The sequence below is a fragment of the Acanthisitta chloris genome, unplaced genomic scaffold, assembly GCF_000695815.1.
Source record: "Acanthisitta chloris isolate BGI_N310 unplaced genomic scaffold, ASM69581v1 scaffold16204, whole genome shotgun sequence".
Lineage (NCBI taxonomy): Eukaryota > Metazoa > Chordata > Aves > Passeriformes > Acanthisittidae > Acanthisitta > Acanthisitta chloris.
In genome coordinates this window covers 17,747-35,610 of record NW_008671098.1, presented here as the reverse complement: position 1 = coordinate 35,610, position 17,864 = coordinate 17,747, and the positions used below count along the sequence as shown (strand labels likewise).

At 38.3% G+C, this 17,864-nt stretch overlaps 1 protein-coding gene across 1 annotated transcript in view; it reads right to left on the bottom strand.

The window, feature by feature from the left end:
* Window positions 1-6,176: 6,176 nt before the first annotated feature.
* Window positions 6,177-17,864, bottom strand: part of CFAP97 (cilia and flagella associated protein 97) — a 17,523-nt gene continuing 5,835 nt past the window's right edge. Inside the window, 3 exon segments of the mRNA XM_009073969.1 lie at window positions 6,177-6,630; window positions 7,315-7,465; window positions 14,697-14,959. Coding sequence (XP_009072217.1) covers window positions 6,503-6,630; window positions 7,315-7,465; window positions 14,697-14,959 — 542 coding nt within the window. The 3' untranslated portion in view covers window positions 6,177-6,502.

The window sequence follows — 17,864 nt, the reverse complement described above, 5'->3', positions numbered from 1 at the left end:
GATCATCATAAACATTGTACCAAGTAATGTCTCTAGCTACCCAACAGCATGATGACATAACATTAATTAAAATATTTTCTTCTAAAGCTGTATTTTTTAATATAATATTAAGTGAAAGTATGTCTGAAACTATATACTAAAACAGGCTGAGTTCCTAACTGCAGCCTCTTCACTTAAAAATTACACAGTCATATCGTTGAAACCATAATCCGAGTTTTCAAACATACTTTGTAAAATACAGAAATGTGGTGTTTCAAAAATCCCCTGTATTGTCACAAACGAAAAAGTTGACTGCTTTGATGTTCAATTGAACTAAAACTGAAATGCAACAAAATAAATTAATATATTAATGAACTTTTTCCTGTTGATTTCAGTACACTGAACACATTACAGACCACATGTGCTTGAGGTGATGTGCTAATCAGCACACTGTAAATGATTGTCTCTTGGAAGTTTTTTCAACAGAGGTGAAGTGGTTATTGATAATTCTACAACAGCAAAACACCAAGTGGATTTAGCTTGAGGGTCCTCCAGCCAGTTGTCTTACAGATAATCTTCCTTATGGTCTTATCTGCTTTGATAATTGGTTTATATTACCCTTAACTTTGAAGTGTCTTCATTGAATAGTGAGGTCATTGCTGCTTACTTTTCTTGGAAAAGTATTCTAGAATGAAACACTCCAGAGGTATTTTAAGAATTACACCACTATTAACACACTGAGCTACTAATTGCCAGTGCGATCAGAATATGCTCATAAACTTGAGATGCTGCATGGTGGTGAACTCAATCAAGAATGGGCTGTCTAATTAGGCAAAATGAGGTGTGGCCATTTCAGTTGTTCAGTTGGAGTATATACAAATAAACATTTTCTATGTATTCACCTAGGAGAAGAATCATAGAGCATGGATTGGGGTGGGAGAGACCTTAAAGGTAATCTACCTCCAACCTCCCTGCCATGGGCAGGGACACCTTTCCACTAGACCAGGGTGCTCAGGGCCTCATCCAGCCCCAGCCGTCAATACCTCCAGGGCTGAGGCATCCACAATTTACCTGGGCAAGCTGGACAAAGAAAGGGGCAAGATGGAGCAAGTAATAATCAAACAAGCTTTTATTTCACCTCCATCCTTTACTACTTCATATGTTATGGTTTCCACTTATCCCCTTCCTGTATTTGGAGCATTGTTGTCAGATGCAGGTAGTCCTGCCTGTCACTTGTCACAATAGGCTCTGTATGTCTGCTATAGATGCAGACCAGCTGCTCTGTTCTCCCTGAAGGCAGGTACAACCCACTTAGTGTTTGGAAGCAACAGCTATTCACCTGAAGAACTGAAGCATTTGGGGAAAAAAATTATAGACTATCTTTAAATTACCCAAATTTAATTTTTTGTCTTTCAACCTGGCCTGATTGTTACATCTCCCTTTTTTCATGGTCACTATCTTAAACACTTGCTTTCTAGATAGTTGGTCTGGTTTCTTCCCCAAAGTAAATGACCAGCATTGCAATCTACTGAATCATAAGTTTGTGAAGAAAATATTTCTACTGGTTTTGAAAGTTGCACTAGTCTTCCTTAATAACTTTATTATCTGCCTGGTTTTGCCCTTTCGTTTCCTTTTCTCCTTCCTCCACACATTCCTAGAGGTTCCTTATGCGAAGTCTGGGTAACACACTTAACTACCCCTTTCACATTTAGCTCACTGACAAGGTGACAAACGGCATTTGGATGTATTAGAGAGGATCTAAGTTGGCTACAAAGATGGCAGAGATACCAAACCTTGGGGGGTAGTGTATGTATGAATAAGAGAATTAAAAGGAAGCAAAGAAACTTCAAGTAAATGAAAAAAGTTACATTCCAGAAAAGAAAAAGGCAACAAACCCGAAGGGGGAATAAAGACTATTAAAAAGGAGAGTGAAAGGTATCAGTGCAGGAAGAGTCTGCTGGTAGAAGACACAGTACATCAAATAAAACACATGGAAAGCAGCTACAGGTAAACGGGTCCTTATTTCTGCTTGAATGCCAATGCACACACTATGGTAGTTGCAGGCACTACTCCGTAAAGATACTTTGGGTCAGAGTTCAAATCTGTCAGTGAATTAACCACCTGAAAGCAGCTCTGCCCCTGACTCTGTGGCTGAAATCCAGCTAACTGCTCTGAAAAGGTGGAAAATATTAGACTTTGCAGATAGTCTCCAATTGCTACTAGAACTGCTGGCAGTGTCCACTTTGCAATAGCTGGTAACGACAAACTATGCAGGTTAAAGCCTGAGTCAAAACCATTAATCCCATATATCTCACACTTCAACACTGCAAAAACCTGTCTTGAATAGCTTGGTAGTATATCCTACTGATAGAGAAAGACACAGCCTACCTGCCCTCCAGCATATACTATACTACTTGGCTCTGAAAGGACACAACCTGGGGAGAGAACTGAGCTACACTGATCTTTTGGATGAAATGAAGTTAGGAAATTTCAGGTCTGAAAGATAAATCCATCTCTGAAGAGCACACAGCCTATTGCAGAGTGGGAGAATCTATGACCTCAGATTGAGCCCTCCCTACCTTTCTGAAGGGGATAACCTCCACTCACTGGGCTACACTCATCGTGGAAGGAGCAGCCATCAGTTCTTTAAAAGCCACAGAGAAGAGTTTGAGGCATGGTGAGAAGCATAGCAGAATGGAAGTTGTTTCCTAAGTTGTTAAAAAACCAGAACAACACTCACATCTACAGGTAAGGTTACTGAATAATCTTGGCTGAAGATGGAGTGGGCCACTAGCCAACTTAAGAAAGCATCATGCCGCAGGTAGCAAATCTCAGCTACCTGTGTTGCCATTGGGAGGTCCCTCTCATTTTATACCAGTAAACACTCTCAACAGGGTGTTCTAGTTCTAAAAGACACTGTGGAGATCACTGAGACCTGTCACTTCTGTTGCAAGCTCTGATCACATATAATACAATGAAGAGAACTATGGTTTTTGTACACAGTCTGGAACAGAATCATGGAGAAGGGCATTTTAGGACTCTCTAGAGAATAACACAGGTAGACCTGGGACCAGAAGTAAGAGGTACAAGGATCAATGTTACCAAACCCTGTCTCATCTTGGCCAGAAGAGTTACCAGGAGACACAGCAGCTTTCTTGACCAAGGTATTCAAACCATGCATCCTGAAGACAAAGCAGAGCTGGATCACAAGCACTGATACCAGAAACAATATGACCTCAATGTAAATTCAGTCCAGGAAGATGGCTCCAGATGCAGCCCTTATTTCTGTTTCTCATTCATCAGGTGGAAGTGACACAGTTCACCCACCACTTTGCTCAAGACTTTGAGCAGGTAAACACAAGGGCTGCAGCCAATGCTCACTGTACCTGGCTCATAAGATACACCACTTCAATGTGGAATACTTCCCCATCATAATTTTTTTGTTGATAGATCACAGAGCAAATACTCAGCATTGCCTGCATATGGTGGTCATGACTCTGCAGCTAGAAGGCTTAATGCAAGGGACCTCATTGCCCTCACCTCCACTACACTGCTGTACAGACTGCTCCAGGCAAAAGCACAAGCTCTCATCTACCAGATGACTCAATGAGCTACACAGGTTAGGAAGGCAAAAGGTTGTTTTTGTCTATTAACCACAGAGGACAAGGAAAAGCACTGTCATAAACATGTTTTTGACCTGTTAGAAGAAATATATCAGGCTTTTTACAGGGGTTTATCCTGAAAATCATTAGATGATGATCAGTAAAGTACGGCCCGATATACATACCTACCTACCAGAAGACATACAAATCCAACTGGCCATTTGATTTAGGACAATCTAATACTCATCTGCATGGCAAGATGATCCCAGAGATTCCTCAGAATCTTCAGTATAGACTTCATGCAATGAAGAGAGAGAAGACAGGCTCTGGCCCAGGGGGAAAGCCTATACATTCCATACAAGGAATGACCTTGTGTGATTCTTCCAAATTAGCTTAAGTCTCTTCAGTTTGCTTGGCATAAAACTGAGTTTTAAAGGACTCAGTGGTCTGTTTGGAAAAACGCCCTTCATGTGTCTCCTATCCAGAAAAGAACACATGATCACTCCCTTGTTCTTCTCATATAGTCAGTGATCTGAGCTATGGCCTTCTTTAAGACCTGAGTATTACAGATAAACTACACAGAAGAACCCTGTCCTAGAAGAAAGGCAGGGACACTGGGAGTGTAAAAGCAGTCGGTTTCTCACAGATCAATACACTACTGCTGTCACCCAACCTGGCAATCCTGTCACTTCAGCAGGGAGACTGGCTCCTACCTGAAACCATGCCAAATCAGTGTGGCAGGTCACTTTAAGGAGGAAGCAAAGCAGCTTGCATTTTAATTTAGAGATCTTCTTGGGGGGTGAGGGGAAGAATGTAGACGAGAACATGAAGTGACAGCTTACAAAACAGACAGAAAACAAGTCTACTAGAAACAGGACTTTTCACTGTAAAAATCTTGATGAGATTATCTAACTTGATCAAGACATGTCAATATGACTTGTCTTAAAAAAACCTCACCAAAATCACTAACAAGTGAAGTGTATCAACAAATAAACTGGTTCTTTGCATTTTCCTCCACAACACACAGTAGAAAATATTTCTCCCATTACCTCTTTTGCACTTTAATACCAATTAAAAAAATTCCGAAAGAAGATATTGCAATGACAATTCATGTTAAATATTTATTTATTATTATTTACAAAAACAACATACAAAATTGACAGTCTTTTTCATACCAAAGTTAAATAAGATGAAGCGATCAAAAGTAATCCATTTTGTGAATTCCATCACAGCAAAAAAATATCATATGAACATTCAAAAGTATTTAAACTGTGACTATTATTCACATTCAAGGACAAAAAAAGTATTTAAATAGTGATTAATTTGAATTAGCACAATAATACAAATAAAATAAAGCAGCACTATACAAAAAATTCCTTACAATCCCTATCCATGAATAATAATTGCAATACAAATCTGTTTGCCACAATGCTGCTTAACGTTAAAACTTCAAATATTGTCAAACAGCTAAATTTGATCTGCAGGTCACCAGGTGCAGAAGCTCTACCAAACTATCACACAGGACCAAGTAACAAAAGTGTTACAAAGCAGAATACCTGAAAGCCTAAGCTCTCATGCAAGCAGAAGCAAAGAATAATAAATTTTCTTGCCATAGGGCTAAGACCCAGCATTACTGAATACAGCTTTTTTCTTTACTTGTCATACAGACATTTCCTGTATCTCTCCTGGGAAAAAGCTGGGGAAGCAAGCAAGGCTTCAGCAATATCCACAGACAGTGGCATCACACTTTATGCTCTTTATAAGGCTACAGTCCTACAAAACAAGCTCACTGAAAGTCTGCCTTTATGTATAGAAATAAAGCACACCACCTACTATTTGTGATTACCAATTCGGTTACATTTTACTCCCTGTGTAAATGGATGTTGCTACTGGAGCTCATCTGACACTACGACAAATATTTGGTATGAACATGACATTAAAAAACAGGTTAAGCAGCATAACAAGATTTTCTGTTTTCTACTATCTTCATTTGTCTAAATCCTGGTTAGTAGTCACTCTGAAAATCAAATATTCAAGATGTTTCCTGCAGCTCAAGTTTACATCTCCCCACCAGGAAGGACAAGCACCTGCAAAAGCAGGGCCATGAAATACTTCCCTTGCTTAGTCTTATTCTGTAGGTTGAGAAGTAACTAGAACTTACTCTTGTTTGCAGTGAATCTGAAACTGCTGTTCACTTCAATCTTCATGTGTTCAAATAGCACCAGATGCTTCTTTCCTACACAATGGTCCCGATACACGCTCCGAAATCCAACACAACTTCCGAAATACTTTTAAATCTGGAAAAGACACAGCCTTGTGTACAAAATTCAGTTGAGGTGTTGAATGTTTAAGGGTGGCCAAACATCATCTTCTGCAGCCTCAGTATTCCAGCTAGCCAGGCAGGAACACACCAGCTGCTTTTCACCCCTTCACACTGCTGTTAAAGATGGTTTCAGGCATAAGAACACGACTCGCAAATTTCAGAAGGCTTACACAAAGCCAGGATGAAAAGCAAGGACAATCCAGGAATTAAGCATATGCTTATGAACTTAATGGAGTATCTTAAAATATTATTAACATTTTAAAGATTTTATTTACATCTTGCACCTTTAGTGCAGCAATTCTGTCCTTCCATGTTATGGATACAAATTCCACTTATGATCTGAGAATTAAATAGTAGTTAAATTTCTATTTAACTTGTCCATTTAAATACCTCCTTCTCTTTTCATAAGTTCTTCCTGTCATGGGAAACACTGACTGAAGTGAAAATGTTCACTTGAAACCATTTTATAAGCAATTACATTAAATGCAATGCATTTTAATCACTGAACAACGCAGAAGTTATTTTTGCACATAGAATTTACAAAAGCACTAAAACCAGAAGTCTGAGGATCATCTCAGAATGCGAGGCAAAAACATACTTATAACCAAGCAGCACGAACATTAGTGGGTTTAGGTCTCTGCAATGCCCCACTGGCTAAATCAGACATGGACTTCTCACTCCTCTGGCTCAGAGTACTTTGTACAGTGGATGATCTTGAAGTGCCTCCTGTTAACACACACACACACACACAGAGGGAGAATGTTTATGCTCAGTACAACAGAAAACTTCATGCTACGTTAGTATTGCAACACTCGTTACCATCATCGAAAAAAAGGCAAAAAAAAGCACAGTAAATTGCATACAAACCCAAAATGTTATGAGTTGTTCGTAAACAATTAGGACAAAGAATTCAAGCCTATGCCATAGTGCTGTCATTCTTGAACCCAACATATAAGGACACATTCTATACTTCCCAATCTCACACAATTTCTGAGAGAAAACAGGTTACTATCAGTAGATGTACATTTCCTGAATGAGAATTTGAATCTTCATTGAGGTTTTTGTGGGGTTTTTGGTTGTATTCCCCCCCCCTTCTCTTTTCAATAAAGGGCACTGGCAAAATGATAAATAGCTGTTTACAACAGGGATTTTTTTCCTCCCTGGAAAAGATGATTACCAAGATAATTTACTAGAAATTTAGGATGGCAAGAAAACAATGCATAGGGTCATCATACTTTTGGTATAATTAAAAAAAACACACTAATGATTTCTGTCTGATAACGGATCAATCTAAAGAAGACAGAAAAAGGTTATTTGCTATTCTTAACAGCAAGTGCTTCACAATTTTGAGTTATAAAAAGATAAACACATGCAAAGAAATACAATAACCTGAAACTTCAAAACACTTACTCGAAGGACTAAGCTGGCTGAAAGCAGATTTACCCCTTCTCACAGAGGGTGAGGAACTCAGGTAACTCATCTGGCGCTGATAGTCCCTCAGCTGTTCAGAACGCCTCATACCAGCTGTTGGTTTCACTGCTTCCAGTCTTTTCAGGAAAGCCTTAATATTGAACAAAAATATCATCAAGAGAAAGAAGGAAAAAGATGCTAAAAAAACCAAACACATATTGATTTTTATTTAAACTGCAGAAAACCCCCAAATTTTTAGCAGTGCACAACACAAATTCCTCCACTGCTGGCCAGCACAGGCTACTCTGCTCACATTCAGTTCTTGTCTCAGTGTTGTAAGATGACACAAATTATACCTATTCCTTACACATCATTCATTCTATGTTGAATACATCTTTAGTATCTCATAGTTCTCTGTACTTTACGGTGCGTTGAAACAATACATCTGTTTGGTGATAGTAAACGTGGTGAGGAAATGGGTTGCACTTTTCTAATCCTACCTCTGGTTAGTCCTCTCTTCTAAATTTCCAGGAGAAGTTTGTTCTTTTTAAAAAATCTTTGCCTTGCAAACATACTTAGACTACTTCATATTGCCCTATATGACCCCCACAGAGAATCACTGACCTCAATTCTGTGAAACCAATGACAAAAGGAAAGCACAAACACCCACAGGACACACTTTGTTTCATCCATAATGCAATTTTAAGAGATTCTAGTAGAAATTGACTTACAGATAATTTCCTCTTGTTGAAATTAACCCTGGCAATCATGAAGCAAGCAATAAACTGGAACAGCTAGTTCCATAGTATTTCTAAGACACAGTTTCCCATTCTGCATAACTACTTCTACTCAAAACTAGATTTATTGGTTTAAGGAATTTAGATAATCTAACAAGAAAAACCCTGGTAGGAGGACAAATTTGGAAATACCCAGCTACATAAGACTTCCAATTAACAACTTTTTAACAACTTTATTAATTTTTAATATATTTTGTCTCCAGTGCTTGCCTCACTAGATCCACGTTTCCTCTGCTAACTAATTTCAATTCATTTGGTGGCCTACAAACATACAGCAGTGACACAACCACTGCTGGTCTGGGTTATGACACAGATCCTATCAACAAGAGACAGTGCAAACTGTGCTTATGAAAGTCTCTAACGTACTAAAAATAACTGTTAATAGGACATATTGTCTCTAGATGCATACTTGTATGGTAGAAGTCAAGCATCTGTCTGCAGCTCCTTTAAACTGAACCCCCGATCACTGTACTGTTTTGGTGGGGGTTTTTTAGTACTAATAAAAAAATTTACACAAAGTGACCTAGGATGTCATCACAGGATGCCATTTGTCATTGTCTGGCTGTAACAGGAATCTACCAGCTCTTGGCAGTTTATGCATGGGCTCTGGAAGCCTGCACAGAGTTCACAAGAGAGAAAGAACAAGTGATTTTGGCTCAGACATAATATGTCACAAGTGCTTGCATCGAGTTCCAGCCAGTTCATCGCCACAGTGGAAATACCTAAGTAAGCAAAAGTCAGAGGAAGGACTTGAGCTAGAAATAGCTCCTCACTAAAGCCCCTTACAGAACATGAAATGGTAGACTTGTCTCTAAATGTTACATCCAACATTTTACTCACAACTTCATCCCCATCTCCTATAAAACAACTATATACATTTAGACTTGGCAGAGATCACTTATTTACCTCCCGTATACATTCAGTCCCATCAAAAATGAATTGGGTAAATTGTAGAAGTGACTTCCCTATGAGCTGACCATGTTTCAAGTGTGCACTCAACTGTAACAGCCTCATAGAATTTGCACACCTTAATACTGCAGTAATTTGAAGCTTGATTCTGATCATAGAATATTTATACACATGCCAGCTTTACTCTATGTTAAATACAATTGTCTGCTCTTCATTTTATGCCTGTGTTGCAACAAGTATCAAGTCCCCATTACTGAAAAAAAAAAAAAAAGACCGCTCAGTACTAAAATACTACTTTTTGAACAGACTATCTCTGCATTTGATACAGCCCTGAGCAACAGAAAGAACAGATACAGATTCTGTGGTACAGAACTGTCCGAAGAAAAGCTCCTCTAGAGAATGAGAGAGCAGTTCCTGGGGTTCCCTCTGCTGCAGATTGTACCAAGGGCTTGCTATTTGCAGCAGTGAACAGGCTGCTGCACTCAGAAATGAACTCATCAACACAGTAAAATGACAGTCCTGACCTAACTCAATCTGTAACCCAGAACGAATCCAATTCCTATGTTTTTATTACCAAGCCCACAATCTTGAGGTTCTTAACTGAGAATTATCTTGTACAAAGGTACTGGTACCTTGAACAAATGTTCTTTTTCAGTTACACACACAAAATTCTTTCATTATGTTCTCCTTTAGAGAAATGGAATGAACAAAGCTGCCCCTTTCTGTGTTCGTTTGAAGTACTAAATCTCTGGACCCTTAATTCCATATCACTAAACAGAAATTGCATCATTGATCTCAATGATCAAAGACTCACACCACAGAACATAATCCATGTGTTTAGAATCTGTTCTATGTCCCTGATTAGATTATCTGGAATAAAAATAAAGAAAAAAAGAGTAGCATACACTAATGGCAGGGATGTTACTAGTTGCTCTAGATTGCATTTTAACTCCTCAGAGCTCTTGATTCAAGCTCAATACATATATAGTATCATATCACTGATGACCTCCCAGCTTGGCAGAAGACGACTCATGCTCATATTTCCTCCATCTTCTTTCACTTCATTATAATACTGAATTTACAGTAAAAGTAGAATATTTTAAAAAAAACCATCACAGAAGGTGCACCTGCATGATTACCTTCTAGGAATAATACTAGGGATCTGGACATAGTTTAGTATCTATAAAGACACTACAACACAGAAGGAAAACACAGAAGGAAATGCCAGATTGCCAACAACTGGAGAACAAAGACACTCAACACAATAAAAAATTGCTGCTACACAGTGGGCCAATATAAAATCTGCTCATTCAACTTTGGACACATCAGGAGAGCACTGAAGGTAATTTTAATCCTGTCAGAAAAAAAAAGGAAAAAATGTAAAATAATCAGTACGTACTTTTCTGCAGCTATGTTGAAAGAGGAAAGAAAAAACACTGCAAATGTAGCACTCAAACTGATTTGAGAGGGAAAGTAAAAACTGTTACTTTTCCTTGGTTTACTTTGCTTTTTAAAAGCATGAAGGCTTCAGTTTCACCTCCCCTGAATCCTAACCAGCTGACCAGTGTGCCTTGACAGCTGTTCATATTTATTTATATTATGCCTCCTCTAATGTCACTGATGTTAGTGACCACACTGTCCCTTTGCAGAGTGCAGGTGGGGGAGGGGAAACAGATAACTGCATTCAAGGACAGCTTTCTGTTCCTATCAATACAAGTACTTGTAATTTTCTTGAATTGCCAGTTGCATTAATTAGCTCTCACCTGACATATTCTAAATAGCAAAACCCTCAAATTTCTGCAATCTACAGAAAAGTCTTTATAAGTGAATAGCTATCTGGTTTATGTATGGCATCACCACAAGGAAAGAAGGCTAAGAGCACAGAAAAAAATCCCACAAAATTAAGCAGCTGCAAAACATGCAAAACTTTCTTTGAACATGCCAAGTAGTCAATCGTTATTATAATTAACATAGCAATGTCCAGGAATTTCAAGTCTGGGCCAGGAACCTGAAGACCACAAAAAATCTGACCACAAAGAGCCTACCTATAGCCTAAATACTATAATCACAGAATTACATTATTTTTGTACTGTAGTATATTTCAGCCAGGCACATCTGTGTGCCAATCCCACATCCTGACAGCCTCCCTTGATGACAGGGCTGCGGAAGCTTTTTTTTTCCTGCATTGCACATTGTAACCTCAAGAACTACAACATTTTGGTTTAGTCATGGCATACGACACCTTTAAACCCAGTAAGTGAAAATAGCATATAAAACCCTGTGTGCTTGAGTTTCTAAGGAGACACCAACCCAACATGAGTATTTCTGAGTTTCTAAGACCACACAGAAGGCTACATTCTCTTTCACAACTGCATTCCCTACAGCTTTCTCCTTGAGACTGAGAACAGTAAGGCCAAAATACCTTGGTATTCTTTCTACAGCCATGTAGCATGGGGCAGGAAGAATGCACAGGGATGCATGGGAAGACCAAACATCCACCAAATAACACCCTTATCCCCCTTTAGCTATAGTTTGAGAACTGCTGTACCAGAGCTGCTGAGATCTTCCAGTGAACTTCCAGTGTGAACTCAAAGGTCACTTGCTCCTTAGGAACTTGACTGAACACAGGACCTTAGCTCACTAAGGTCATCTAACACCTAAATCCTAGTTGGGATTAATAAAAATGATGCAAAAAAACTCCAAGAGAAAACAGAGATATGAATTACTTCTAAGTTCTGATGAAGTGAGTGAAGAACGGTGTGATGGCTGCAAAGGCCTCTGTATTTCAGTCTGCAAATACTTACCTGGATATACCAGTATAGATTCTTGCATCAAACAATAAGCCATTAGAAGTTTCAATGGTGTGCAGTATCCAGTCTATGAAGTTGAGTAACTTATACTGGCAGAAATAATGATTAATATGTCAGTACAGACAGACACATACACGCAGACACGAGGGAAAAAAAGTAACACATCACTCACACTTATGTCCCTTTCCACTGAAGGGACATAAGGGAAGAAGGGATAGGGTTGAGAGCAGAGCAGAATGTTTCCTGAATCAGCAGCATCCTCTATTGGCAGGAGATGCACTCTGTGCTTTCATAAATGGAACCTGCTTTTGGTCACCTATCTGAGCTAACAAAACCAAACACAGCAAGTACAAAATTTTGGCATTAACTTTAACAGTGATCTAATTTGCTAACTGTGCTTTTTCCATAAATTGCTAATCAGTAGTTTATAACTACTGTTCTTCAGAGCAATGCATCTTTTTTATTCCATCATAGCTCTGTGTCTAACAGTCTGTGGGAACAATATATATTCCCTGTACCTCCTTGTACCCTTTCACAAAGCCAGAGACCACCAAATCGCTCAGATGCCTCTAATTCCCTAAAATTTGCTTACTTTCCCTGCATCACCTCTGATGCCAAATGCCTGCACCAGAAAACAAGCTTTCTGATAACAATAAGTACAGGCATTACTCCAAGAATGTTCTAGTGGAACAAGTGAATGTTTTCCTTAGAAATGTTGTTAACCTTAGGGCAAGAAATTAAATAGCTGTAAGCCAACAGGGAAGAAAACCCAACAAAACTCTGTAACAAAACTCTGTACCAAAACTCTTTAATCCCCTGCAGAGACTACTGCTCTGGATCTCTATTCTTGAATTATTTACAAAGCTCTGCATCCTTCTCCACCAAACACTTCACAAAAGTGTATCAAGCAGCATATCCTGTACACAGTACCCTCAGGCCTTGTATAAGAAAATTCCTGAGAAGTAACAGAAGATAGATTGATAAATTCCATGGAATTTCACCTCTTCAAATCTACAGAGGTGAAGAATGCTACTGACTAGAATAAAACAAGTTCATAAAGCACATATTTTTACCCAGATAAAGCAAAACCCCCCCATCAATGGGCAGGGTAGGGCTGCTCTTTCATTTACAATCTCAGAAAAGCATGTCATAGCTGTAATCCCAACAGGCAGTGCTAGAAAAATCACTATGTTACAACTGTGATGCTCTAGGTGCATATACACTTCAAACACAATAAAAAAGTAAACAAAATTGCTCAAAAATGATAGTAATGCCAAGCAAAATGTAAGAGCTGTACTGTTTCAAAAAGGAGAACCGAATATATCATCCTGAATTTGGGGGAAGGAATAAACCAAATGTTTTTGTAGTCTAAACTAACAAATTCTGGAATTATTCTCACATCAAACATGTCCATGCACTTTGCTGACAACAACTAAAGTATAAATGACTAAGTAAATGAAGAATATAATTTCTTGGACTACACAACCACCACAAATCTCTAACGTCTCTAATCTCTAAACAGCATTATGTGAAATGACTAGTGTTTAGGTTTGCTGCGTTCTTAATCCAGAAGTTGCAATGGCAAAACAGTATGGAACAAGTACTGCAATATATCATAAGAGAAAAGGTTTGTGGCTTTGAGTAAACAAAATTGTATTGTAAAATATCCTATACATTAATCTACTGTAATTATCAATTGTTATTCAGTACAGCATGTTCCTGTTCTAAGTGACAGCACTTCCTTCCCAGAGGAACACACCCTTATTATGAAGGTTCATGTGGTAAGCAAGTTCTATTTCCAACGTTTTAAACAAACACCACCACCAGCAGCACATGCAGAAAGCTCTCGTCCAGAGTCCAAAAATGTTTCTTCCCCAGCCAGGGAGAAATATCACACATCTATAGCAAACTCTTGAGCTAAAATTGTCTTGGACTGTGAAGTATCATGTCAGCTGCAGTCCAGTGGAGCTGGGGAAAAAGTTTCCTACTTTGAAAAGTTTTAACACTCCAGGTGTCTGAAAGCTGGAAGAATTTAAACCTAATAGATTTTTCTGAATAGGGCAATTAGACCTTCTCCATGTTGAATTTATATCTCTATGTATAAAAGGAAATTGCAACCTACACTTACACAGAAAGAAAAAAAGTAATAAATTACTTCCAGTATACATTTTTCAAATATTTTAACTGTATTTTAATCTGTTTTTCAAACATACAAATAAATAGGAGATATGAAAATGTCATTACATGTATGTATTACAATTCAATCACTGAAAATATATTATTCAAACCAGTGTTATCCTTATAAATTAGTGAGAATCCTTGTCTTCCACTAAAGTAAGTTCTTGTGATTGCCATTACATTCTAACACTCTGATAAGCAGAGCGATACAAATATTCAAAGAGACAGATACCTACAAAATGAGTCAAAACCCATAACTGGCATTCACTTTGTAGCCTCTGTGTTTTCTATACAATGGGTTTGATGCTATCATATTGATTGTTTTATTTTCTGCAAGCCTGTTCTTGAGAGACTAGTAATCATGATGCACAAAGCAGGATGAACAGAGTCAGACAACTAATGGTTGTTCCTCTTAAATTAAATGATACCAAAGTAGAGCAAACTCAACTCATATAAACTAAAATCTATTTTCATCTGAAAAAAGCATCATTACCTCCACCTCCCCAAGCCCCCCTGCACTCACCCATACAAACAATAATGCAAACAGCACCGGTAATGAAAATTCATTATAGACTTACTGCAGTAATGGTTCAAGTGCTGCCTCATCAATTTTTTAAGTATTCAGCAATAGCTCCTCTGACAAGAAAGAGTCTGCATTTACTGATCCACAACTTTACTCAAAACTTACCAGGTTCTCTCTTTCAATTCTTTGCTGCTCTTTTTGCCTGTTGAGGGCACTGTGGTACAATTTGGGAGGCGGCACCGATGGCTTCTTCAACGTGGTACTTCTTCTTGGCTTTGCAGACTGTCTGGACAGTTCTTTTAGCAACCTTTGGTTTTCCCGATCGATCTGTCTTACTTCTTCATTTGTGAAAGAATAATTTTTTCTTATGCCTTTAGATGGCTGATCGATGCTTAGTTTTTGTTCTTTTTTCTCCAGCTGTAAGAAAGCTTTAAAATAGCAAAAAGTGAAATAAATACTGAGATTAGACAGCTTCAGGAAGTCAATACTAGAAATAAATTACAGACCCAAGAATTAAACAGTATATTAATATTCAGATGTTTGTACATAGAAAAAGATTTAAACTTTGTCCCTAAATTCATCTGAAGTAGCTGTCTCAGCTGAGAGGCAGAACAGAAATAATCTTCAGAGAGAAAACTGACACTGGGGAATCATGACTCAGAGACACAAAATGCACCTTCTGAAGTGATTTTGTTGATCCTTTGCTCCTGAAGCAATCCTACATCATGTCAGTGCAGGAAATGCAAAGGAAATGCTGAAAAATAAATTTAATGGATGGAGACAAATGAGTGAGCACATAAAACAGAAGAAAAATTACTGGGGCCTGGCAACTTAAACCAGTAAATAAACAACAATCAAACCATGATATAAGTTTTCAAAAGAACAAAGAATTCGCACTTAAAAATACACAACAAGTCAGACTTGCACAACTGCATGATAAGGTAACTGGAAAACCTCACTCTAAGCCAGAGCCAGCTATGTTTATTACAGTTCCACTGCAGCTTTGCTGTTGACCTATTTTTAAGCCTTTGCTTTCTAAAGCTCTGCAGTAGATGATCTGGCAACTGCTTTAAGAGCTTTGCTGTCATGGTATTACCCCATCAAACCATCTATGGTACAGGAACGGCAGTACCAGGTTAGATCAAACAGACTTCTGGAGCTGAGATTCAGCTAGGGAAGCCTTACTCAAGCCATTCTCCACACTCCTCCAATGTCACAGTGCCTCCAGAGCACACCCTTCACTTGCACCCCTAAAAGCCCCACAGAAGCAAAACAAGCATCCAAAGCAGAAAGAAAAAAACCAGGCATGCAGTAGTATTTCCTCAGCAAACACTTCCACATTAGCAATTTGTTGGTAAGGGATGTCTGAGGCAGCCTTTAATAACTTAAAAACCTCAAAGAATGATGAGTGCTTTCTTACTTTAAAACAAAATAAAATCTATCTCAAGTGAGTTTATTCCAGAATTGATGCAAGTAAATATTGTTGCTGTCCTTGAGAAATTTAGAAACAGTATCCAGAACTCAAAATCCAAACACTTTGTGAATTTCAACATCCCTCTGGAAATTAGTAAGCTTGCACCATCAGTATGCTAGCCAACATAGGCAAGAACTGCCCCAGGCAGCATTAACTGTGAGGTTGCCCACATTAGCAAATATTGCTTTAATTCGTCGAGAAGCAGCAAATCACCCCAAAACCAAGAGACAATTTAAACTAGTGCAGATCAAATGTGCCAATCAACAGGTTAATAAAATACAAATGTTTTAAAAAATATCTTTATGGTTTAGTAAGTTATTCTCCAGGGAAAACCTAGTGCAGCCATCAACTGTTGGAGGAGACAAACCTGGACTGCGACTCATCTGGATAAACCTACAAAGGACAAAAAGAAATGCAGAGAAAATAACTAGAGCCACACAATTCATACGACAACACCAGGCTGCAGGATAATTCTCAGTAAAAATAATTAAATATGCCTTTAAGAGAGCATGCAAAACCAGCACTGCAGAACACAGCTGAAAGAAAGTTTAAACAACCAACTGAAGAAAATACCAGGTTACGTAATAGATAATGGTATGATTGTGGAGCCATGAAAGGTAATTTCACCTTTTGCCTTATATCCATAGCATCTCACAGGTTAAACAAGACTGCACATCATATTCAAGAGTGGAAATTAGGTTGTGGCACAGAACAGTTGTTGAACTCAAGTCTTGACATAGCTTTGTGGCACCAATGCTACTGGTGATGAAGTCTCTTCCAAGACACATTTAAGCACTGCCTAACTTTGTCACTCAGATCTCCAGGGGATAGTGGTATGCACCCTTGTAGTGTTCAACTCCAAGTTTTTTTACCAGAAGCTCTCAGGGACATAGTGGGAAAATATATTTATGTACACATCCATGCATTGCTCTACAGGACACTTCTTATATATGTGAGTAAAACATGACAAAATTTTACTAACTTTACTCTTGCCTTTCAGCTTCTTCAGTCACATTCCCCCAACACACAGACTTTTCTTTTTCATTCGTCTCTTCCATTTTTCTTTCCTTAGCCTTTCATAAGACTTTTTCCTTTCAATATATTTCACTTCTCTAGTGCCTCATCCACACCTTTTATCACCTTGCCACAAAGATAGCCTTTCTCACTTGTGTCAGGCAGGAAAGAGACTCCAGCCCACTTTCTCCAGCATGTTGTTCATTCTTAGCCCTCATTATTATTTATCATTTATTATTAGTGTAGAAACTGACTTTACTACTGCCAACAGCTTTCTGACAACTCTTGAGGTTAAGAGCTTGCTACCAGTCATAATATTATCACAACCCAAAGGAAATATATTAATACAGTGAAAGAATTAAGATCACTGCAAAGGTTCTGTTGTGAAGTTATTCTGTGAAGCCTGAGCAGAGGACTGCCAAAACCCAGTAAGTAATCTCTTGATACATTATTGAATTACAGAAGACTCATTAATTTTGCACCAGAAGTTCAGACCCAATACAACATATGCAGCAGCAAGTTTCTTCCAAGGAGATGGAGTGAAAAGATCAACCTGAAACTCTAGTTCCTCACTAGATTTCTCAGTTCCTCAAATGATCTATCTATTGTTAGCCTTCCGTATGACCCAAGAACCACATTTGAAATTTCACAGCTAGCTCTTTTCAGCAGCACTGCTGCCATACACCAAGTCATTGGACCAAATAACACAGTAAAAGTAGCTGTTTTCTGTTCTTCAAGCTGGTAAGTTAATAAATTAAAGCTGTGTTTTACATAGGTTAAGATCCATGTTAAGCAAGAATTTAAGCATCATATTCCTATTCTCTGCACACTTACTAGAAAATTAC